We start from the raw sequence: 24,140 nt of genomic DNA, 5'->3' as shown, positions 1-24,140 counted from the left end.
TAATTTATAAAGAAAAGACATTTGTTTTGGCTCACAGTTCTGCAGGCTGTACTGGCATGGCACCAATATTTGCTCAGCTTCTGGTGAGGGCCTCAGGAAGCTTACAGTAAAGGCGGAAGGTGAAGGGGGAGCAGCATATCACATGGCGAGAAAGAGGGGAGAGGTCTCAGACTCTTTTAAACAACCACATCTATGTGAATTGAGTGAGAACTCACTCATCACCAAGCGGATGGTGCTGAGCCATTCACGAAGGATCCTCTCTCATGATCCAAATACTTCCTACCAGGCCCCACTTCCAACACTGGGAATTACATTTCAACATGAGACTTGGAGGGGACGAGCATCCAAACCATACCAGACGGTGAGACAGGAGACCTTTGTGTGTCCAAGCTGCACTGGTCTGAAGATATAACTAGGTCCCTGGACTTTTTCTCCCTTAATTGGAGAATTCCTAATGTTCCATGGTCAGCCTGATTGACCAGTGACTGACCGATCCTGAGAGGGGAGATAAAAAACAGACATACAACTTTCTCCATAGACAAATCTCAACACTTTATTCATCCTGTGGCAGCGAGATGGCCTTGGGGCCAGCGAGACATGGCCCCAAGATAGCCAATCGGGTGAGGTGGCTGGAGCGTGTGCTATCTATCCAGATAGTACATACAGACTGATCATGCAGAAACAGGAAGGGAAGCAATAAGTTAAAAGCCACATAAGTTATGAAAAAATAATATATACTTTATATATCTTGTATCCCCACTGAGGATTTGCTCCCTTGGAAACCAATGAAGAGCCTGAGGAAAAGCACCAGTCAGCACCCTCTTTTGGGACTTCGGGGATGAGAATATCTGAGTTCCCATAGCTGGAGAGTCAGTAACCCGCCAGTGCTCTCCACAGGCCTGGAGGGCCTTGAGGCCTGGGATGGGCCCAGACCTCTGGCCAGCATGTCCTGGAAAATGAGATGAATGAATCTAATGCAGTCTAGAAGAGGAGGTGAGGCGAGGGGCAGGGAGGGGAGATGAGAGAGAAGGCGGGAAGGAAGCTGTGCAGTGGGAGGCTGGTGCCACTGGGATGCCTCTGCAAGCCTCAGCATTGACAGCCAAGAGGGGGAGACAGGAGTATGCCTGCCAGCACCCCCGTCTTCTGGTGGAATGTGGAATTTTCCTCTCTGGTAGAGCCCTTGTAAGGCTGTCATTTGGGCCCCACAGCTGGACCTCAAGGGCTTGGAAGCTCCCAGACTTGCCTGGACTGTGCCTTCTTGCTAGCCGGCCAGAGGCAGGGGGAATAGGCATGGAGGGAGGAGGGGGGCAAAGTGAGAAGAAAGGGGGAGCTCTAACTCCATCGGTGTGGGGAGTTCCTGGGCTCTTCCATGAATGCCAAGGAGGGGAGGGCAAGGCTATTTGGCCCAATGGAGAGGAGAACAGAGGCCCTGAGAAGTGAGATTCTTGGGAAGTAGACCTGGGGCTCCATGGCAGGGGTGGGACCAGGGGTCTCCAGGGCTAGGTGCACCAAAACCAGGTGTTTAGGCCGGGAACAACCTGGGCTGGGGGCAGAGAGCTCAGATCCCAGGCTGGTAGGACCCTAGTATGGCAGGGAGGTGAAAGGAAGATCTAATGCTCCTGCCTAATCTCAAGCTGCCATCTGGCTTTCACTCCCAGGGAGTTGATTATGGCAAGAATAGCTTCTGGAGAAGGTGCTAGGAGCTGGTTGGGGGCAGCCCGTCCGGTTCTGACTGTGGCCTACTGGGAGGGACCCACAGGAGGAGGGAGGGGTGCAGGTGTTTGCGCTGATCTCTGGGGCCTAGGCTTAGGTCCCCAACACCTGGGGCCCCTCCTCCCTTCACTCTGTAATACTGTCAGGTCTCTGGGGAGCCCAAGGAGCATGGGAAAGCCAAGAGGGTCTTCAGCAGCCAGCCTTCCCAAGAACTCCAGATACAGGACAGGGCCCACACCGTCCTCCTCAGCTCCCGCCCGTAGGTGGATGAACTGGTCCCAGTCTCAGTTCTGAGGCAGAGGCAAGGCAAGGCTTGAGATAGGAGTCAAGGTCAAAGATTGGGTAAGAGTCAGAAGGGCCTTGGCAGAGCCCAATGCTGGAGGAGGGGCCTCAGAGGAGCAAAGAGGTGGAGACAAAACTGACCCCTAATTCCAGCTCACCCATCAGGAAAACCTCTGGCTAGAAGGTTGGAAGGACGGGACTGTGAGATACTGATACGGAGCGGAGTGGCTCTGAGCAGCTGCTGATGCTCCTCTCCCACCCTGGCAGCCCACAAAACAGCGGTCAGTTTTGAACCCCCCCTCTCAGTTCAGTATCAGATTTTGCCTCTCCTCCCAACCTAGAGGCTCCAAGCTGCTTTCTTGAGTCTAGCTTAAGTCCCTTCTGCTGCAGCGGAGTTCCCTGGGGTTCCTGGGGTCCCGTTGCCTCACTCTGAGACCTCCGACTCCTGTGAGAAGTACTTCTCTGACATTTCGGTGATTTTGATCACGGGGCCTTTGCTGCCCTTCTTCTTTCGGGAGGGGGCCTTGGAGAGGCCTGACCTGGAGGCAGCTACAGGGAACATAACGGGTAGGGGAGGGAAGGGGCTGGAGGTTTGGGAGCCACTTAAAATGATGCCTTTAGGATCATGATCCCCTACACCCTCACCCCCACCCCACCATGGGTTCTCAGGGCAAGAGGACTCACCGGTTTTGCACCTGGACTGCACAGCGCTGACCACAGTGGCTGAGGGCAAGTCCATCCTGGGGGTGAGGGGTGGGGGGTGGGAGAGGGATATGATGGGATGTGAAGAGAGCCTGTGGCTTAAACTGCCCTGGGGGCTGGCAAGTGGAGGGTAGTTCTTGGTGGTCACTCCCAGCCCTGGGGTTGTTCTGTTGTGTGGCCCTGGCTAGCCAGCTTGTCCTCTCTGGACCTCTGGCCCCTCTCCATGGCATAAATGGCTAATAACACTGAGCACTGAGTTTTGACAGGCATTTGCATGCATAATCACATGAATCATCCCTGCCACAGGTGAACCATGTTTATGATCAGCCCACTTTCCAGATGGGAAAACAGGATGAAATGAACTGGGCCAAGGTCCCAGTTTGTAAGTGACTGAGCCAGGACTTAAACCCAGGGCTGCGAGGCTCACTGTATCATGTTGGAAAGGAGAACTGACTTTGTGTAGGCCTGGGCCTCCAGCCCTCCTTCCCCTCCAGCCTTTCCTCACCAGCCCTGGCTCTCACCTGCCCTCCTCGCCCTCCACCAGCTTCCTGTAGGTGGCGATCTCAATGTCCAGGGCCAGCTTGACATTCATCAGCTCCTGGTACTTGCGCAGCTGCCGCGCCATGTCCTGCTTGGCCTGCTGCAGGGCGGCCTCCAGCTGGGCCAGCTTGGTCTTGGCGTCCTGGAAGGCCAGCTCACCCTGCTCCTCAGCTGCCTTGATGTTCTCCTCCAGTTTCAGGCACTGCAGCCAGGAGGACAGAGGGAAAGGGCCTGTGAGCAGGGGAAGGAGGAGCAGGCCAGGGCCAGGAGTCATCTCTGTCCTTGGTGGGGTTGGGTGTGGGGAGATGGGCTGAGCAATGGCATTTCTGGATGTGGTAACTGGTTGCCATGCAGCAAGAGGGAGTTCAGTTCGACCCGAAAAGGCACCTTCCCAAGGCCTCAGAGAGCACCACAAGCCACTAAAGGAGCCTGTCCTGGCTGTCCTTATGAGGCAGTACCTGTCCTGAAGGTTTGTCCTGACTGGAAGCTGGGACTTAAGCCTCTACTCCCTCTTCTCTGTATAGTTGGTGGGGGGCTCCCAGGAGGGAGTGGGCTCTGGGTGTGCATGGTGCGGGGGCTTTCTAACGTTCCAGCAGCCTTGATCAGTTTATAGAGTATTTTTGTATGCAGAGCTCACACGATCCTCATAATTACTTTAGGAGGCTGTACTATTATCCCATTTGACAGATTAGGAAACTGAGGCACAGAGGCGCTAAGCGACTCACCCAGGGTCATTTAGCACACATGACTGTGTCTCTGTGCTCTCCTCCCCACCCCCAGGCACGTCCCCCAGATACTCACATGGCTCTTGACAGAGAGGATCTGGGACCGCAGCTTCTGGATGCGTACATTGAGGTCCGCGATCTCGCTGCGGCTGCTCTGGAGGCTGCTCCCATACTCGGCTGAGCGGGCGACCTGCTCCTCCAGCTGGAGGTACGTGGAGGTCGCAGTGAGGGGCAGCTCAGTGCCATTCCCAGCACCTGTTACCCGCTTCTGCTTTTTCTTGCACCCCCCAGTCCCATCTCCAACTCTGCAGCCCACCACGCCACGCCAGGCTCCCTCTGCTTCCCCTACCACCTCACTTTCTAGGTGGCCTCCTCCTGGCTGCCCTAGCTGAGCCCCATGCCCACATCTGGCCTGGCATTGCTGATAACAGCACCACCTCGAACTCCTGGAGGGCACAGACCAGCTTCTGTCGTCTCCCCCTGCCCGCCCGCCCCTGTTCTTCTCCATTCCTCTCTCATAGACTCTCAGGACAGAGAGCTGCAGGCAACCTCAGCCATCACCAGTCTAGCCCTTCCTGCTACTCTGAGAGCGGTCCAGGCTGCTTCTCCTGCCCTGCATGGTCAGCCCCACCTGGCTCCGAGAGTATGCCTCGGCCTCCTCCAGGCTGCGAGCCGCGACGGCGTCATACTGGGCCTTCACCTCCTCCACGATGCCGCTCAGGTCGATGTGGCAGCGGCTGTCCATGCCAACGGTCACCGACACGTCCTTCACCTGTGCTGCCAGATCCTTCAGCTCCTGGCCGGGCACAGGTGTGGGGGCTCAGGGCTGGTGGGGAGGGCACAAGGACCCTCAGTCCCACACAGTCCCTTTGTCCCCGGGGTGAGCAGGGAGTGGAGCTGCTCCCTTCCTGTCCCTCTGGAGAGATGATGGAACACGGAATGCCTCCCTGCTATGTCTCCCTAGCCAGGACTCTCGGAAGGCAGCTCACTGCCCACTGCTCACCCACCCACGGTCCTCCTCTCTGAGTGGAGGGCAGGCTGGGACTGTAGGTTCTAAAAGCTACCCCGCAAGCTTCCCCACTGCCTGCCCTGCTGCCCTCTCCCCAGGAGGGATAGCCTCCTCCTGGCTGATGGGAAAGGGCCCGAGAAGTCAGGCTCTGGGGCTGAGTTGGGCCCCTCTGTTCACTGTTTCATTATCCCTGTGCTGTGGGGTGCAGCTCTGCCTCTCCCACTGGGCAAGGACCTCCCTGCGAGCCTGGCAGAGCCGTGTTCATCTCTGAGTCCCTGTGTCTGGGAAAGGAGTGCCTCAGTTCATTTGGTAAATGTTGGGAGGGAAGAAAGTGAGTGACCAGGGTTGGGGAGGGCTGGAGGCTGACAAACCTGTACTCCCCTTTCCCCCGCCACTGAAAGCCAACAGCCTGTGAGGGGCCTGGGCGCAGCTTCCGGTGCTGACTTCAGGGTCCCCCTGGAGACTCACTGCCCGCTCCCTCTCTAGCCAAGGGACATTGCCTGGATGACCACAATATTTTCACCATCTCCTCCCTATCCCTGGAGACTTCTGGAAATGGTAAAACCCACCATTCCCCGAGGAATTCCCTACAGGTTGGACTGTGTGCTGAGCGCTTTCCACACATCCTCACCAGGCTGGCATTGCTGCAGCCCCAGAGGAGGAAACTGAGGCACAAAGATGTTGTGGAGACAGTGGTGAGTGGCAGGGTGGGCCCCAGAGCCCCTGCTGCTGTTGCTGCTGTGACACTCCTTTAGCGTGTGGAGACAAGGGGCTGACACCTTTTTCATTGTCTTTCTGGCCCCAGAGCAGCTTTCTCTCCTGTCCACAGCCTTGCAGCTTTCTAGCCAGAATGCTCAGGGGTGTATAGGGAGGCAGGTGGGACCAGGGATCTCTAGAGGCTGCAAAGGGCCCTGGGTTGCTTACCCTGGAGATGCTGAAAAGGGTAGGGCCTCCCTGTGGGAAGGAGGAGCAAGGGGAGTCAACCGAGCATTGTGCCGAGTGAGTTGATGGCAGGGAGGGGGCCAGACAGGAGGTGGGTGTTGGGCACAGACACATCGTGCTCCTTCTGGCATTTACAGTCCACCCTGACCCCTATTTCAATCATCAAATTTCAGTCAGCGTTCCCATTTTGCTGACCGCCTTGTAATTTTTTAAACGTGTTTGTTTGAATCAAGATCCAAACAAGGCCTGTATACTGCAGTTGGTCCATGTGTCTCTAGGTCTCTTGTAATCTCCATTTCTCTCTTTTTTGTTCTTTGCCATTGCTCTTATTGAACACACCGGCTGTCTGCCTTGCGGAGTCCCCACAGCTGGGTTTGATTGTTGTACCCTGTGCCAATGTTCAATGTGCTCTTCCAGCCCCAATATTTCCTGAAAACTGGCTGGTGCACCCGGATGCCTGCTGGGATCCAGGCTCAGCTTTTTAGCTCCTGACTGTGTTCTGATCCTGGTTCCTAACTCTGGGCTCCCTCCTGATCCTCTGTCCCTCATTCTGCTCAGAGAGTTTGTGCTGAGGCCTTTGGTTTCTGTCTCAGGCAGAGGCTGGACTTCTGAACTGTAGACAACAGGGATGAGGGGCCAGCTAGAGCTGTGTGCGCAGCCGCAAAGGCCTGTCTGGGAACTGACTCTGCCCTCCAGTACCTCGTGGTGACAAGGATGGTGGGGAAGTGGCAGGCATTCGGAAGCACCTCTGGGGGACAGCCTATGTCTGCCCTGGAGCTGGCAGGACCCTGAGCTCAGTGGCCAGCTGCCCTTGCCTGTCTCCTGTTGGGGGTTTTGGTTGATCTTCAAATGAAAATATAAATCTCTGGGAAAAGCAGGCTGATGGCCCAACCCGTGCCAGAATAAGATCAATTGTTACCATAGCCCCACCTCTCCTGTCCCAGTCACTAGCCGACATTTCCCATGTGGCACCAGCACCCTGGCTAGGGCTTGGCTGGGCACAGTTTCAGAGGTGCAGCTTTGAGGCTGTTTTGGTTGACACATTGTGGGCATCAGTGGGGGTGGGGGGCCACAGACAGAGCCCTCCAGTGTGCTTCTCTACACGAGGGCCTAACTTGGCATTCGTTATGGCCCCAGGAAAGGCCAGAGCACTGTGAGGACGCACTATAGTAGGACTTCCCAGTTAGGGTGAAAAGACTGGCCAGACATTTTCTGGAACGAGGCAGGCTAAGCAGGAGCTTGGTAAACAAAAGCAGGAAATGGAGCATTCAGAACACCCACAGACCTGTTCGGACACGCAGGCCCCTGCCGGGCTGCAGAGAGTATGACAATGCTGGCTTGTGTGGTGTGGAGGTGCCCCATGGGATGGGCCCCCTGGAGAGCACGTGAGCCTCCAAATGGTTGAGAATTAAGCCAAAGTACAGTTTAGGGCTTCCCTTAGGAGGCTGCTGTGCGTGTGAGCACCCTCACTGTGTTCCCCACGTCAGGGTAGATCATGACTCTTATGGAGTAACAGTGTTGGAGAGTAAAATGTAGTGCTAATGGCTCTGCACACTGAATACCATCACTTCTTTTTTTTTTTTTTGAGACGGAGTTTCACTCTTGTTGCCCAGGCTGCAGTGCAATGGTGCAATCTTGGCTCACTGCAACCTCTGCCTCCTGGGTTAAAGCAGTTCTCCTGCCTCAGCCTCCCAAGTAGCTGGGATTATAGGCATGCACCACCATGCCCAGCTAATTTTGTATTTTTAGTAGAGACGGGGTTTTACCATGTTGGTCAGGCTGGTCTTGAACTCCTGACTTCAGGTGATCCACCCGCCTCGGCCTCCCAAAGTGTTGGGATTACAGGCGTGAGCCACTGCACCCGGCCAATCCCTTTTTATTAGTTGAGTAACCCTGGTCAAGTTTTTAAATGTGTCTAAGCCTTGGTTTTCTCATCTGTAAAATGGATCTAATTATAGAGCTGAAAACAGCTAATGTTTATTGAATGCATACTGTGTGTCAGTTACTGTTCTAAGTATTTTAGGACATGTTAACAAAACAAATCCTCACAACAGCCCAGTGAGGTAGATGCTATTATTGTCCCCATTTTATAGATGGGGAAATTGAGGCATATAGAGATAAAATAGCCTGCTCCAGTTACCACAGTTACTGAGACAGGATTCAAATCCCAGCTGTTCAAAATCTGTGCTGTCTTAATTATTATCCCTACTTCATAGGGTTGTCGTGAGGGTTAACTGAGATTAAGACTGGAAAGTACTTAGCACAGTGTCTGGAATATATTAGGTGCTCACTAAACAGTAGTTAAGGATTCTCTATTATGGTAATTGGTAATAGTGATAAAGCTGGGACGAAGTGTCCAGAGGCAGAGCAGCCTAGTCTTGGGGCAGCCTCCATGCAAAAATTTAGGCAGCACTGGCTTCTCTCTGCAGGGATGGGCCTCCCTCGAGGTGTGCCTGGCTGCAGGGGGTTGTCAGCAGATTCCACAGCTAATCTCCCTGGAGCCAGAGTGTAGGGGTGGGGTAGGTGGCATTCCAACTGGATGCAGCCAGGCCCAAACACACTTGGGAGCTGTACTGTGTCTCAGAAACTGTGGGGTCCCTTTCAGCCTGTGCGCCCGGAGGAGAGAGGCAGAGGGTTTGCAGCAGATGAGGTCTGAGCAGATCATGGCCATGAGCCCCTGCTCAGTTGGCTGGGAAGGGCTTTTCAGAATGTATCCTGGCCGTGTGTGTGTGTGCGCACGTGTATGTGCACACACACATGTGTTTTGGAGAGAGGAGAGGGCTGTTTTCTGGGACACAGGTGTGGGCCTATATTTCTGATCTGGTGTCTACTCCAAAGCTGAAACTAGAGTATCGGGGCCTCCTGGGCCACTCGTATTCTGCCAGGTTTTTCTTCCACCTGAGGCAGACGTGGCTGGCACAGTCTTTGCTCAGAGCTGCTCTGTCCAATGAGGTAGATGTTGAAATAATTATATTTTGGATATATTGGGCTAAATAAAATATATTATTAAAATTATTTTTTTCTGTTATTTTAAAATGTGGCAGCTAGAAAACTTAAAATTACATATGCAGTTCACATTTCTATCAGACAACACTGAATTAGACACCCTCTGGTGTGGGGAATATTTTTGGCAAAGAGTCAGCATTGACCTCTTAGCCTGCAGCAGTGTATGGAGAGAAAGGCAAACCTCCAATTTCAACCCCATCTTTTTGCTCCCAAAAGTAATAATAACTGCTGTTGTGCCCTGGCCCCTACTGCCTTCACCGCAGGCCCTTCTCCATGGCAGGCTCAGGATAGCACAACCACACCTGAAACCCGCTGTGTGCCGCCCTGCCCCAGTGCCCACTGGAGGCAGCCTGTCACACTCAGAATGAGGTCCAAGTCATGAGCCAACCCTGTGAGGCGCTCTCTGACCCAAGGCTCCCACCCTGCCCCGTGTGCTCTGACCAGAGGCTTCTTTCTTTTCCTTTAATTGCCAGGCTCCCTCCTGCCTTAGGGGCTTTGCATAGCAATTCTGTGCCATCTCCAGTCTCCACTGGGTTGGATCTCTGCCACTCTTGGGGAGGGTACCACCTCTGAGAGGCCCTGCCCATGGGCTCTGAGGCTCTCCACTCCCTCTAGCTCCAGTGCAGCACCCGGTTTCTTTGCATTCCAGAATCTGTCACCCTGCAAAGCCATCTTGTCCAGATATTTGCTGACTTGCTTATGACTTCTCTCAGCTAAGTCATGCCCTCCTTGAGAGAAGGGAGCTTGCCCAGGCTGTGGTATCAGTGCCTGGCACTTGGTAGGCATGCAATAAACATTTGTTAAATGAATGAGTGGGCTGAGTCCTTCTCACAGCCCTATGAGGCTGGTCCTATTACACTTTCCATGCTGCGGATAAGGACACTAAGGTACAGAGAGGAGAAATGACTTGCCTAAAGTCACAGAAATAGTAAAAAAAAAAAAAAAAAAAAAAAAAAAAGGCCAAATTGGGATTGGGGCCCAAGGACTGCAAAATCCAAAGGGAACCTACAGGCCTGGCTACTGGGGCAGGGGCCAAGAAGTCTTGTGGGGTACGACTGGGCAATGCTCAGGAATATCACTGGTTATGCCCAGCCTTCTTCCAGTTATGTCTCTACAGCTGCAGGGCCTGCATCCTGGCTTAGAGCTTGAGCTCTGAGCTTGCCGAGACATCAGTGAGCACGTGGAGAAACGCTGGGCTCGGGTTTCAGAATCTGCACTCCACCTAGGCTCGGCAGAATCTGCACCCACCCATGGGCTCAGCCTCTCAGAGGTGGTACGAGTGGGTGGAGGCCCAAGGATGGCAGAGATCCAGCCCAGTGGAGATGCGAGATGGTCCTGCTGATGCCTGCCTGGGCTGCACAAGCCCACAGTGAGTCTGGGCAGATGGGCCCCTAGCCCAGTTCCCACCCAGCCAGTGGGCATGGTGCCCTGGTCAGCCCCACAGCACTTGGCCTGGCTGTGGGGGGATTTGCTTGGGCCAGGAAGCTTTTCAGGGCTGTGGGGAGAGCAGACTGCCTTGGAGGGCTGCCTTCCTGCTGCTCCCAAGGATTTGCTGTTCTCTCTGCTATGCTACATCTCGTGGCCACAAACAAGACTCAGTTCCACGGAGGCCCCAGCTGGAGGCTGGGACTGCTGGAAAGGAGTGTGGCCCATGACAGGGCCATGAGGCCCGGTCTTCCTTTCCACAGGATGCAGCCATGAAGCTGTGGTCAGCAGATCACAGGGCCATTTTAGCAGAATCTGTAAGTTGTGGTGGTGACTTTGATCTTGGCTTTGACCTTAGCTGCACTGCCATAGCTTGGCACCAGCAGTGTGCAGCACTTAGGTGTTCAAGCCCTGTTATCCCCAACAGTGGTGCTGCCTGCTTCTAGCTGAACTGAAGACCTCTGTGGAAGGATCTTTAGCCCAGGAGTGTCACCCCTGAACCTCCCCATCCCTGAAAGAAGCAGTGTGGAGAGGAGGACTCATATCCTGAAGGGTGCCTGGGGGTCAGCAGCTGGCATGGAGGAGCGGTGTCCCGAAGCCAGCGGCCGTGCCCATCTGATGGCTGTGCTGACACATGCTACGCTGTTCTGGGCCCTTGTACACTAGGCCCCACTGAGGACTTAGGAAACAAATGCAAATGTTTCCATTGTCTCCATTTACTAGGTCATTAGCCAAAAACTGGGAAGAGGGAAAGGCAGGCCTATCACAGTTAGCACTGTGGGTGCTGTGGTTTAGGCTGCAGGAATTAGAGAGAGAGATCAGTTCAGTCAGAATGCTCGTTCCAGGCCCCTGGGTTCCATGCTCCTGAGGCCAGCCTCCTGACCCTTGTCTGAGGCACCTGGTCGCCCACATGCCCTCAGTACTCTAGCACACAAAGATACAGTTCTTCCAGAAAGAGTGGCCTTTGGGGAACTGGCCCATGTTCCATGAGATGAATGGCCAGGGGTCATGCAGGGTTATTGACATAATCACAGGAAGGGGTTTAGGAAATTATTATGCTGGGGCTGGAAATTGTAAGTGACTGTTGGAGTCTCCATGCCCCACTGAATGGCTGTGCTTCCCCTGAGTCCTTTACCCATGGACCAGCCAGCTCTGGGCTTGGCAGGACACTGGCCCCATCTCACTCACCTGCTCGTAGATGGTTTTCATCAACTCCACGAAGCTCTGCAGGCTTTTTAACTTGGTTTCCAGTTCAGTCCGACGAAGACACTCTGCATCCAGGTCCTGGGGTTGGGAGCAGTGGTGAGTGGTGGGAGAGGGAATGGAGGGTCCCCGGGCAGGAGTGGGCTGGGGGGACTGCCTCATGGGTGAGAGTGGGGGTGATTCCAGAGGAGATCTGGCTCAGAGCCTCGAAAAAGGAGCTGGATGGGGATGGGGGTATCTCCCTGTCTGTCTGTTGGTCCTGGGACTTAAGCCTCTGAGGGCTTTGATTGGGCATAAAGGAGAATAGGATATCTGGAGGGAAAGAAGGCCCAGGGCCCATGAGGAAGGAGCCCCTGGGGCAGGCTGGGCAGGCTACCTTCTTCAGCTGGACAAAGGTGAACTCCATGTCTGTGCGCTTGGAGATCTCATCCTCATACCTGGGAGGGAGAGAGGTGTTGCTCAGCTGGATGTGGTAGGGGCGTGGGCCTGGTGAACTCCCCTTGGTTGGGGCTCAGGGCCTCTGCTATCCCACTTGGGGTCTCTTTGCCAGTTAGAGAAAAGCAGCCCATCCTTCTCCCTCTTGCGTCTTCTATGACAAGTCCTCTCTCTCTCTCTCCCCGCAACCTCCCGGCATTGGTTTCCAGTTCCTCACTCCCTCCTGATGACCCCGGCCTCTCCCAGCTGCTTCTGCCCTTTCCTAGCCCTGCTCCACACCCAACCCCCTCCAGGAGGCCTCCCTGATTGGGCAGCCCCTCACCCTGGCACTTTGTCCCCTCATCTTTACCCGACCTCCTTCCCTGACAATCTCAGGTTCAATCAAGTCCGCTGGGAGCATCCTGCTCACACCTCACCTCTCCCACCTCCATGCCTTCCCTGCAGCCCCAGCCACCTCCCCTCTGCTTTGTGAGCCGGTAGGACACTAACCCATTGTGTTCCCTCCAAAGGGAGGATGGGAAGAGTGTGAACTTTGCTGTCAGCTGGACCCCCATTGTGTTTTTGGGCAAGTTGCATCACCCCTCCTCCCTTGGCTTCCTGCCTCTAAGGGGTATGCGTGTGCCCACGTGTACAGGGGGCTGACAAAACCTACTCCTGATGCAGTGACAGCCAGCTACAGGCCGCATAGGCCATACTCAACAAAGCACAATAACGCTCTTCTCAGTTTGGACTTCTCCTTACTCGCTCCCACTTGTGTTTGGAACAAGGACATCACTGGATGGGGAGGACGGGACCCCCAGATCCCTGGCCCGACCCTCTTCCTCCAGTCAAGACATTTGTCTTAGTCCCCGGGGTGGGTGTCTGCTGGCTCCAGACTTCTTGCTGGCCCCAGTGGTCGTGGGGATTCAGCAGCTTCTGTTTTTTCCCTCCTATTCGGGAAATGCCTGAATCACAGGCAGCTCTAATTACAGCCGCCTGCCTACCTCAGGCCCTGGCCTCCCAGCAGGGCCGCGTCACTCATCACCCATTGAGCTGGCTGTATCTGGCACCCCTCATGCCTTCTTTCCCACCAGCCCACCCGAGGAGCTGAGGGGTGTGGACCCAACGGCAGGACACATGGGTTTCTGGTCTCAGTGTGCCAGGGGCCCACACCCTCCCTGGCCACTGCCTTGGCTGCTAAGAGTCTGTTCAGGGCTCTGATGGTATAGGTCCTGGGGGCGGGGCAGAGGAGCAGGCCAGGGAGAACGTTCTGCTGTCCAGGCATTCCCAGAGAGAACTAAATGGGACTTGAGTGGGGAATGACAAGTGCTGAGTGCTTCACCTGCACTCTCTCCTGTGGCCCTCAGAGCACCCAGTTAGGGAAGTCCCATTAGTCTCATTTTATAGATGAGGAAATGGAGGCTCAAGAGAGGCCTGGGGGCTCCTGGAGTGTGCTGATGAAGCAAGGGGACTAGAGCCAGGCTACTTGGGCTGAAATCCTGGCTTCTTTGCTAACCAGCTGTGTCCTGGGGTGCGTTCCTGTGTGCCTCAGCCATGATCACGTGATGCTGTAACAATTAAGTGGGGCAATTCACAGAGTGCTTGCAGCGGGGGCAGCACCTGCTGGGGCTCAGCCCCTCTGCTTCGGCCTCAGGAAGCCTCGCAGCAGAGCACAGGCAGCTCTCTGCCACTCACCCTGCCTGGGGGAACATAAGCAGGGTGAGCTGAGGGAGACGAGTGGCCTGGCAGCTGCCCTGGGAAACCTCCCCTGGCAGAGAAGGACACCAGGAGTAAGGGGACTGGAGGGGCCATCCTCACAGTATTCTGGCTAGGCCAGGTCTGCCTTGACCCTGGACCTCTAGGTGTGCTTTGTGGGTGGGGTGGGAGCAAGCCCTGAGCCCCAGGGGAGAGGACAGTGGGGAACATTGGGCTGAGGCTGGACGATGGGTTCCAGTCTGGAGCCAGTCCCCTTAAGGCCAACACTGTTTCATCTCCAGGCTTTGTGCCAATTAGAAAAAAGCCCCCTTCCTCACGGGCTGTTTGACCTTGTACCAGCCTGCATGGTCTGCTGCTTGGCTGGATTTCAACCCCTATCCACCGCCTGAATCATGCACTCTTGTGCAGCGCACAGTTTGCACAGCTGTATGTGGCATCTCTGAGTCACTTGCTGTGTGGCCTTGGGCAAGTTGCTTCCCCTTGCTGGGCCTCTGCTTTGTCCTTAGGAAACAGGAGGGGTAGACTGCTGATCCTTGGGGTTTCTGCTACCTCAAAGCCTTCGGAAGTCTCCATCCCCATAGAGGCTTAGGTCCGCTATTCCACTCCCAATCCTCTACCAGTCTGTCAGCCACCAATTCCCAAACCCGTTCTCAGGCCTTTTTTAGCTTGTCACACCTGCACCGCCCCCCGCCAACTTGTTTATTTCTGGGAGTGAGGCTGATCTCATCGGCTCCGTAGAGACAGGGCACAGCCCTTCCCTACTGGGGCTTGGCCTGGCATCTCCTGGCTCCTGGGGGCCCTAGGCTCTGCACAGCCAGGCTGTAGCTCCCCTGGCTCTGGCCTGAAGACCGAGAAGCCCTCCAGCTAGGCTGTTTGCCCAGTCTCTCCTTCCCAACTCGGGTGGGTTCCCTACCCAGAGAGAGGAAGAGAGGCTCAGCCTAAGCAGTACAGTCAGGTAGCAGGCGGATAGAAATCAGGCGGCAGGCCAAATGAGGGGGTTGAGCCAGATTAAAACAACAGGTAGTGTGTGTATAGGACTTCCAGTTACAAAGTGCTTCCATGGACGTGATCTGGCGGAGCTCGTGGGAGCAGCCTTACCCAGTGGCTGGCTGGGGTTAGGGATGGGACTTAGCATGCAAGGCTGTGTAGCTGAGGACAAGCCCTGCCCTCTCTGGGCCTGTTTCCTTCCCTGTAAAAGGAGGATCCAGGACTTCCTCTAGCTCTGGCATGCTCTGATCCTTTGAGGGCCAAAGATCTACTAGGGATCAGGGAAGTGGGTCACAGATTCTAGTGAACTGCCCTGACTGCCGGGTCATGGTCAGGTGCTGGGAAGCTGGACCTCTCGGGACGGGTGGTCAGCTGCCCTGTGTGTTTTCCTAGGCCTGGGAGGGCAGGGCTGGGGAGAGGTGTTGGGTAAACTCAGCCTCTGGAATCTAGACAGAGCTGTCTGAGTCCAGACAGCTCAGGTATCTGGACTCCCGGATGGGACAGGTGCTCTCCACCCTCCAGCCTGCCTGGTCAGCTGCTCTGGAGGTTGTAGGTCTCACCTCAGATTGGCAGGGTTTGGGGCTGGGCCCCAAACCAGGAGGGGAGGCCAGGGGTTCAGCCTGCCCTGTCCTCGCCTTACCCTGGCTGGAGGTCTCCTTGCAAGTAGACCAGACCCAGGAGGTGGGTGCAGGGGCACAGCCGCTCTCCTCTGCCTCAGACTCCTTGTTGCTGAAGCCCTGCCCACTACCTGACCAGAGAGGGTCACCTCTCTTCTAAGCAGCCCATGTGACCAGCCTTCCCCTTTAGACTGGCCAACTCAGTTCAGCAAATCTGTGTCAAAGACCTGCTGTGTGCTGAGAACTTCAGCCTTCTAAGGATAGAAAAGCTGCCATTTATAACTGCCAGTCACCGTGCCACACTCTCAACTTCCTCCTTAGGTTAGATACCTACCTTAGGTTGGCATCAACTATAATCATTCCCACTTCACACAGGAAGTAACTGAGGTTCAGATATTAAGCCACTTACTGGAGGTCATAAAGGGGAGGGTGAAGATTAAACCTCATCCTGGTCTAATGCCCAAGCGGGGGCCCATAAATGCTCGAATATACTGCCCAGCAGCTGTCTGTCTGTCTGCCCGCCCCACTCAGTTGTAAAGGCACCTTGCATACTGGGGCTGTTTTCCTTATCTGTCTGATTCCGAGTCTACCTTGATGTCCGGCGTGCATTGCTTCTCTATTCAAATAAAACCCACCCTTTCCATGCCCTGCCTGCTTCCCTGTGGCTTTGCTCTCCTTTCCAGCCCAATCCAGATCAAACTCTAAAGCCACATCTAAAGCAGAAACCCATCTGTTCTAGTTAGTGACGTAATTTCCCATTGCCAGAGCAATGTGTGGGCAAGAGCAAGTGTGTCCACAGGTGCAAGGGGGTGGCTGCTCCAGGCAGGGGTGTGGGTTATGATGATGCCCAAGGGCCAGCAGGCGCAGGGGTTCGCTGGGAGCCAGCACAAGATTCACTTTGTTGTAAGGGTCGCTATTAGGGAGGGGGTGGCTGTAGGTTCATAGCCATATCCTCAGTATTTAGAATATTGCCTGGCACATACCAGTCCCTCAGTAAACGTCTCAGGTAAAGAAATGTTCCAGAACATCTTCCCTCTTTCTCTGGCTTAAGTGCCTCCCGTCTTAGCACAACTTGTTCCCAGCCCTCAGGCCTTGCTCATGGCTCCCATGGGGCTCTATGTACCTGATTCGAAACTCCTCGACCTTCTCCAGCACCTGCAGCAGGTTGGCCTCCAGCTGCCCCCGCTCCTGGCTCACTTTGCGCAGCTCCTCTTGCAGTCGGCCCTGGTATTCCTCATAGAGATGCCCGAGGTCGAAGATGGCTGAGTCCTGGCCCTGCAGGAAGCTCCAGCGTGTCTCCAGCAGCTGGTTGCGCTGTTCCAGGGCTTGCACCTGGGAGGGCAGGAGGGTGGTGAATGGGTCAGGTGTGGACCAGTCGGGGGCTGAGGCCCCGGGCTGACCAGCAAGAGCCCGCAGGGGACTCCCTGGGAAGTGGCAGCTCATCTGTGCACACCACCCAGGGCCCTCACTCAGCAGAACGCACCTCCAATGACTGATTGTTAAAACTGAAGATGGTAAGATAAGGACAGGATCAGAGCAAGGTGGAGCCAATTAGCAAAGGTTTCCAGGCGAGGGCAGGGCAGGGCTGGCAGAGGAAGGGGGGTTGAGGGTGTGAGAGTACCAAGCATGCGACAGGCTCTCCGTGTCTGCCTGGGGCTGGGGCGGGGGATCCCAGGGAACATGGGGTGTCAGAGGCCCATCTGCCCCCTTCCCGCCATGACAAGCGTGGTCTCATCTTGTCTTGGAAACTCAGCAGGGTAGGGCCTGGTTAGTACTGTGGTTAAGCGCTCATCCTCTCAATGACGCAGCCTCTCTGAACCTCAGTTTCCCCAGCTAGAAGTTAGGAGTGATAACACCTGTCTGAGTGGTCCTCTCCTTCCCTCCACCCTGTCCAGCCCAGCTCAGCCTGGGGCTCTCCCTGCCTGCTCCCCACCCTGCCTGTCCTCTCTACTCTCCTTCCCATCACCAGGCCTCTGCTCTCCCCATTGTTTCTTCCAGCTCCCTCCTGCAGGAAGTCCTCTGTGCCTCATGTTGAAAGACTCCCCTCTTCCCTCCAGCACCGGGGCCCTCAGTTTAGCTGCTCCTCCTTTGTCCTGACCACTACTCTCCCCATGAGACTGCGGGGACACCTGGGGATGTGCTTTGGGATGGGAACAACAGTGAGTGCTCATGTGGCTCCTGCTGTGTGCCAGGCCTTGCTCTACATGCTTGACCCATGAAATCCTGCAGCACCCCCATGGGTGGGTACTATTATAAGCTGCATTTTACAGATGAGGAAACCAGAGGTGATGGAACTAGCCCAAGGTCACAAAATTAGCAAGTGGCAGAGCCAGGCCTGGAATACTTTGGGTTTAGAACCTTTTAACCACTGTGACACATGCCTCCTGTATGTTGCTGGAGTCACTGTGGGCCCTGGGATCCCGGCTACCCTTTGTGGGCTGGCTTCTGCCTCCAGTTAAGGACAGTTTTGCCTTGCAGTGAAACCCTGGAAGGGCTCTGAGCCCTGCTGCGCCTCTCAAACTCTGCCTCCCATATGCCTCTTGCTGGCAGGGTCCTGCACGGTCGTCTCCTTCCTTCAACCCAGTCCAGCCCAGCTCAGCCTGGGGCTCCTCCTGCCTCCCTCCTCCCCAGCCATGCCTGTCCTCTCTACTCTCCTTCCCATCACCAGGCCCTCCCCTCCTCCCCATTTGTTCTTCCAGCTCCCTCCTGCAGGAAGCCCTCCATGACTCATATCTTGAAAGGCCCCCAGTTTACCTGTTTCCCATTTGTCCAGACCCACCACTTTCCCCATCACACTGGGAGCCATCTGCTCCCCCTTGGGGCCTCTACTCCCTTGGTGCCAGGGATAGGCCATGAGGGTAGGCCATGAGGTTGGAGGCCTGGCTGGGGCCTGGCTCCCGTCAGTGTGGGTTGTTTGTCATGAGGATGTTGTGATAACCAGCCCAGAGATGCTCCCTGTGGTCACAGGTGAGTAGCTGGGCCTTCTCCTGCCACTGCCGGTGCTGCTGGCCCAGGCTCCCAGAATCGTAGCCTGAAAAAGCTGCCAGCAGCCTTTTGGATCAGCTGGGCTGGGTCCTTCATTTACAGAGGAGGCAATGGAGGCCAGGGGTGTCAAGTGACTTCTTCAGGGTCACAAAGCAACTTGGTGGTCCAGCTTCCCAGACAGCCCCATCTGACAGCCACTGCCTACTCTGCACCTTCGTGGGCTCCCGAAGGGTCAGGTGGGGCCAGCCCCTCTCTCTCTGCTCTGCTTCTTCAGGGTGTCCTTGTTTTCCCCGAAGTGCTCTGACGATCCTTCGACATTCACAACAGACAATGCCAGCGGGAATACTGGATGATGGCGTTTGACGGTGTTTGTGGGCTGCCATTCCCCTGCGTATCTGTACTGGTAGATTCTGCTTGAAGCCAACCTTAATCCTGCTCTCTGCTGTACTCACAGCCAAACAGGTTCAGTAGGGATGGAGGTCAAGAGGGTTTCTGCCCTGCCTTGTGTGTGTGAGAGGGAGCGTTGGGGGGGCAGGTATCTGTTCACCCCACCTTGCCTCCGTTTTGACAAGCAGGAGCTCCATGTTTACACTGAGGGTGGAGTGAGAGGAGAGATGTGAGGCTCCTTCCTCCACCCATGAGCAGCAGATAAATCTTCACACCAGGAAGTTCTTCCTACTGTCTAACCTCAATTCCCTATGCTTCAGCACTAGCTCGCTGGAACATAGTGTGTGTTTGGCCAGCCAGTCCAGCTAGAAGGCATTTGTGGTCTCAGGGGATTAGGGATAGCCCCCTGTTTTCTGCTGCCCTTGGGGGAGTCTCTGGTTGTCTCTGTGGGCGGGGATGGAAACTCATCCCCTACCTGGGACCTTCCTTGCAGAAAGGCTCCTCCCTCTCGGAACAAAGACCTAGGGAGGGCTGATAATCCTGGTGCCCTGAGAGGTGCCAGGTTAATTGCTCCAACCCAGGAGGACTGTCGAGTCTTCACTTCTGATTCCTCCTCTCTGCTCTGCCTGGCCCTCTGCCCTTAGATCATACAGTAGCAGCTGTAGCAGGGACCTCTCCATTTTACAGATGAAGAAACTGAAGCCCAGTTGAAAAGTAGGGCCAGGTTGGGGCTGAGGTTAGGGGAGAGACATGTTTTGTAGGGGAAACCGAGCAGTCTAAGCTGGAACTCCTGGAGGGAGACAGGCCGGACATCTTAGAGGCTGCAGGTCCCCAGCTTGTAGGGGAGTGCCTCTGGGCCACACAGGTAGTGTTCCTCAGCGGGGGCCGTTGAATCCCCGGGCTTCAGCCAGACGTTGGCTTTGGCCAGGGAGCCTCACAGACTCATCAGGAGTGGCTGGTTTGTGCTTTTCTGCATACAGGCAGGGGGATGCCTGACTTCAGTTCTTCCAGAGGTCACACAGGCCTCGGTGAAGACATTGTCTCCATCCCTCTGTCTCCGGGCATTTTACCACTGCTCGTGGGTTCCCTCTCTACAGCCTCCCCAGGATGACCTCAGGCAGTCCTGCCTCTTGCCTCCCTCTCCATCCACTCTGTTGTCCATGTGTGCGTGAAGGCAAGAAATCCAGCCAGCACCCTCTGCTGGAGGTCGGCCTTGCTCCCTCCCTGCCTCCCCTGGCCTCTCCTGCTGCTGCTGCTGCTTCTCCTCATCCCCCTTCATCTCATGACTGTGACCTTACCAGTCATTCCACTGGGATGAGCTCAGGGCCACTGGCAGAGCAAAGCAGAGCAGAGCAGAGGAATCTGGGGCACAGAGAGGGTAAATGACTTGCCCAGGAAAACGCAGCCAGCAAGTTGAAGAAACCACACTGCTCCAGGGCCTCTGCCACCTCCTGAGAGTCTCTGCTCCTCCTCATTGCTCCCAGGTTCTTCTCAGTTCCTTAGAGGGCCCCCACCCCTCTCCTCTCTTTGCCCAGAGCCCCTACCCACTGATCATGGCATCTCACCCCGGGCCTTTCTCTGTGTCCATACATTGCTCAACAGCCCTGCGTTGTACCCCCTGCCCACTGAGTCCCTTCACTCCTCTATCCGGCAGGGAGCCTCTCCCCACCTCCTCTCCAGGCTCCTGCCTGGAAGGGGCTAACTGGATTCTAGCTGCTCCCTGGGCCAGGCCCATTTATTTCATTTTTTATTTAACAGTTATAATGCACTTAACATGTACCAGGTATGTTCTAACTGCTTTTCAAAAATTCTCCCATGTGATTCTGATGAGCCCGTTAACCTAATGTGTGCTGAGGCACAGAAAGATTAAATAATCTACCCGAGATAACACAACTGGTCAGTGGTGGACTGGGATTTAAAGCCCGCAATGCTACTCCAGATTTTACATCTTAACCACTGCCTGCTTCCATCTGGGCCCTCACAGCTTCCACAAGGAGGCAAGGAGGGTGGGGCTAATAGATCTTCTTCATAGAGTTGAAGGGTCAGCTGGGACCCCTTGAGGCAGAGCTCCTGCAACCAGGGCCCCCAAAGAGTCGGTACCCACAGCTCCCTGTGTCCCACCCTGAAGGGCACCCCATCTCAAGGTCAAGGTTGGGAGGCTCCAATTCTGCTAAAGAACTTCAAGGGCATTGCCCTGGTCTCTGGGCACAGGACCCCAACCCCGAGGGCCTCCTCCCTGGGCTTACATCCCCCCACCCCCATAGCAGTGGCACAGGGTGATATCAGTGCTGGTGTTTGAGGGAGAAAAATCACCCATCTGAGCCAAATTACATAGCTCAGTGAGGCATTCCTTCTAAAGGATTAAACTGGGTTTGGTGAGGAGGTGGCTCTGTAGAGACCTGCCTCCCCAGGGCAGCTGGGTTGCTCTTAGAGGGAGAACCAGCCCAGCAATGCAGGGCTCTGTGCAGCTAGGGCTGGGGGAAGGGATGTTCTGCCTCAGTGGACAGTGGTCCTTCCCCTCTGGGTACCCAGGGGTACCCCAGGTGTGGATGATGAAACTCTGGTCTAGGCACATGAATGGAAGAGGGAAAGAAAAGATTCCCACCACAGAGACCACTGACTTCGTGTCTCAACAGACTTGAGTTCAAATCCAAACTACCATTTGTTGGTTGTGTGACCTTGGGCAAGGCAGTTAGCCTTGCTGGTCCTCAGTTTCCTCATCTGCACGGTTAGGAAAATAACAACCACTGCAGGGTAGCCGTGTGGCTTGAATGTCATTGCATTTGCAAAGTTCCTCCAGAGGGTGAGGCACAAGTAGATGCTCAATACATGTTACTTTCTTCCCTCTGCCCCTCTCTGTGAGCTCCCACTTCATGGGAGAGACCAGCAACACGCAGAGGAACACAGAATCAGAGGCCAAGAGCAGACAAGGACGGAGCCAGGGGCTGAAGGCTGGACCTCTGGTTTACTGGGAGGGTCAGAAATGTACAGTTTTCCTTATCTGTGAAATGGACATAAAATTGTCTTCTCCCATAAGGTTGTTGAGAGAAATACAGATAAACATGAAAAGCATCAGCACAGTGCCTGGCACATAGTAAGCAATTAACTGATGGCAGCTGGTACTGTCATGATTATTCTTGAGGGTGCAGGAGGGTGCAGAGTCAGGAGGAGTTTCTTGGAGAAGATGAGTAAAGAACAGATTTGGGAAGTGGATAGGACTTCCTTGGGAGCTCCCTTGCCCTGGGAGCAGAGATGGACACGAGTACCCCAGACCTGTTGCAGACCATGGACAGTGGAGTCTGGGAAGTGTGGTGTGATGCCGAGGCCACACTCCCTGCAGTCAGGCGGGATGCAGGGTGCAGGAAGGCCCAGCTGGCTACCCTGTTCTGACTTGAGGCATCATCCCCTGCATTCCTATCTCCTGACACCCGAGCTGCACCCTCACTTGCGGCAGTCTGGGCAGCAGCCCCACACGCCCCGTCCATCCTGCTGGCTTTTCTGACTGGGGCAGCTGAGAGAGATGCTGCGGGACCAGAGGCTTGAGGGATAAACAGGAGCGTGGAGCCTGGGAGGCCATCTCCCCTGTCTACCTGCCTCAGAGTAGGACCGCAGAGTACATCTCCATCAGCCATTCCTGCAAGAGGGCACCCCTAGGTGCACACTAGGTGGTCCTTCCCAGTCCCTGTCTGGGTGGTGGGTGACCCCAGGTCATGTAGCATGTTATTATCAAGACATGCCTCAAAGGCCATCCTGGGGTCCCTTTCTCCCCACATGCCAGGATGGATCAGGAACTTCCCTCCCCCAGCCTCTGCTCAGAGCTACGCTGCCGGGTTAGCAGTGCCATCTCCCCATTGGCTGGGTGCAGGGGTGGGGCGCCGTGATCGATGCTCAGGGAAACACAGAGCTCGGCTTCCTGCCTGGGCCTGGCAGCCCTTCATGTTTGGGACCCCCCACTTGTGCTCACCTTGCCAATCAGGGAGGCAAATTTATCATTGAGGGCCTTCATCTCCTCCTTCTCCTGGTTCTTCTGTTGCTGAACAGCAGGGTCCAATTTGAGGTCCAGGGGCACCAGCAGGCTGGGGTTCACAGTCACCTTGGAGATGGTGCCAGCTGACAAGCAGCCTGTGAGGCTGCGGGAGCTGAAGCCCAGCCCGGGGGCCCCGCAGGTGTCCCATCCGGAGGTTCCAGGCCGGGGGCTGCCCACCGGGGTCACCTCACAGCTGCTGAGGCTGCTGAAGCCAACCACGCAGGAGCGGCAGGCCATGGCGCCCCCGGCCGGAAGCAGGAGGGCCTGGGGGCTGAGCAAGTAAGCCTGGGAGTGCAGCGGGTGGCGGGCTCTGGTTGCTCTGGTCACAGCTGGGGCAGGCTGGGGACTGAGGAGCAGACACCTGTCGCACAGTGCTCATTAGCTGCAGGAGGGCGGGACGCCTCCCAGCCTGACCAACCTGTTGGATGATGTGGTGCTCCCGCCCCTCCCCCAGCAGCATGTAGGTCTCCCTCCCCACAGGGATCTGCATTGCTTAGGGGGCTGGTCCACAGCCCCTGCCCCAAGAGAGCAGGCTTAGCTCTGGGGAGGGGGCCAAGGCTGGGCTGGCCGGGTGGGTTGGGGGTGGGGAGTTGGCAAAAGGAAGGCCATTCAAGGAGGAAGGAGAGAAGAGAGATCACCTCACCGCAGACCTCACTGCATACCTGAAGGCTGACGTATCTGGGCTCACATACTTCTGGAAAAGATGAGGCAAGCATAGGCCTTGAGCTCCCGAGTGTAGGGCAGCTATCCTGGGCACGGTGCCAGCCTGGCACTGGAAAACAGCACTTATGATTTATTTTCTAGCTGCCAAAGAGTCTCCCTGGCTTATCTTCCCCCTTCCTTCTACCCCCTCTCCCTTCCTTCCTTCCTTCACTTTAACTGGCATTGACTGAGGACCTACTATGTACACCCCACTGTCACAGAGGCTGGGAGGACATAGATGGTCAAGGCCAAGGAGCTCTCAGCATTGGAAACGTGAGACCTGGTTCAAGACTCAGCTGGACTGCTTACCACTCATGTGATCTCAGGCACGTTACTTGACTTTTGCCTTCGTTTGTAAAGTGGGGATGAAAACACCCATCTCACGGGAGATAGCATGTACAAAGCACATGGTAGAGGACAAGGGACAAAGTTGGCCTTAATCAATGGTGCTACCTTCCAGGCGCTGAGTCTAGCAGGGGCGATGGGTATGGCCGAATGCAGCTCTGCTCTGGGGCAATGAGAATCCCTGCCTTCCTCACACTCTTTCCTCCCTATTCTTCTTTCTCTTCTCTGCCTCCTTTGACCTCTTTCATACCATCTGTGAAGTAGAAACAGAAAAGACGCCATTTTGCCCCCACAGAGCCTCTGACAGGGCAGCAGAGGCCCACACAGACCGGGGCAACCCCTACCTTCCCACAGTTCCTGAGACCCCAGTCTTCCACCCCAGAGGGTTACCAGCTCTCCCAGTCCCATGTCTT

The 24,140-nt window shown here is 55.5% G+C and overlaps 1 protein-coding gene across 3 annotated transcripts; it reads right to left on the bottom strand.

Moving 5' to 3' along the window:
* On the bottom strand, positions 1-23,937 carry KRT80 (keratin 80). Of its 3 annotated transcripts, XM_017861449.1 has the most exons (11): positions 23,836-23,937; positions 23,343-23,452; positions 22,618-23,041; positions 16,405-16,613; positions 11,924-11,984; positions 11,533-11,628; positions 4,594-4,758; positions 4,039-4,164; positions 3,219-3,439; positions 2,680-2,735; positions 1-2,544 (listed from the first exon to the last, which is right to left on the bottom strand). In XM_017861449.1, exons 3-11 carry the CDS (start codon positions 22,915-22,917, stop codon positions 2,420-2,422), a joined length of 1,359 nt encoding a protein of 452 aa, XP_017716938.1. In that variant the 5' UTR covers positions 22,918-23,041; positions 23,343-23,452; positions 23,836-23,937; the 3' UTR covers positions 1-2,419. The 3 variants fall into 3 exon arrangements, with proteins under 3 accessions (XP_017716938.1, XP_017716937.1, XP_017716936.1); XM_017861448.1 differs by lacking the exons at positions 23,343-23,452; positions 23,836-23,937 and having other exon boundaries at positions 1-2,579; positions 22,618-23,178; XM_017861447.1 differs by lacking the exons at positions 23,343-23,452; positions 23,836-23,937 and having other exon boundaries at positions 22,618-23,178.
* Between the last annotated feature and the right edge of the window lie 203 nt (positions 23,938-24,140).

The sequence above is a fragment of the Rhinopithecus bieti genome, unplaced genomic scaffold, assembly GCF_001698545.2.
Source record: "Rhinopithecus bieti isolate Rb0 unplaced genomic scaffold, ASM169854v2 scaffold_56806, whole genome shotgun sequence".
Classification (NCBI taxonomy): domain Eukaryota; kingdom Metazoa; phylum Chordata; class Mammalia; order Primates; family Cercopithecidae; genus Rhinopithecus; species Rhinopithecus bieti.
The sequence above is the reverse complement of the archived record's forward strand: the minus strand, read 5'-3'. Positions and strand labels throughout refer to the sequence as shown.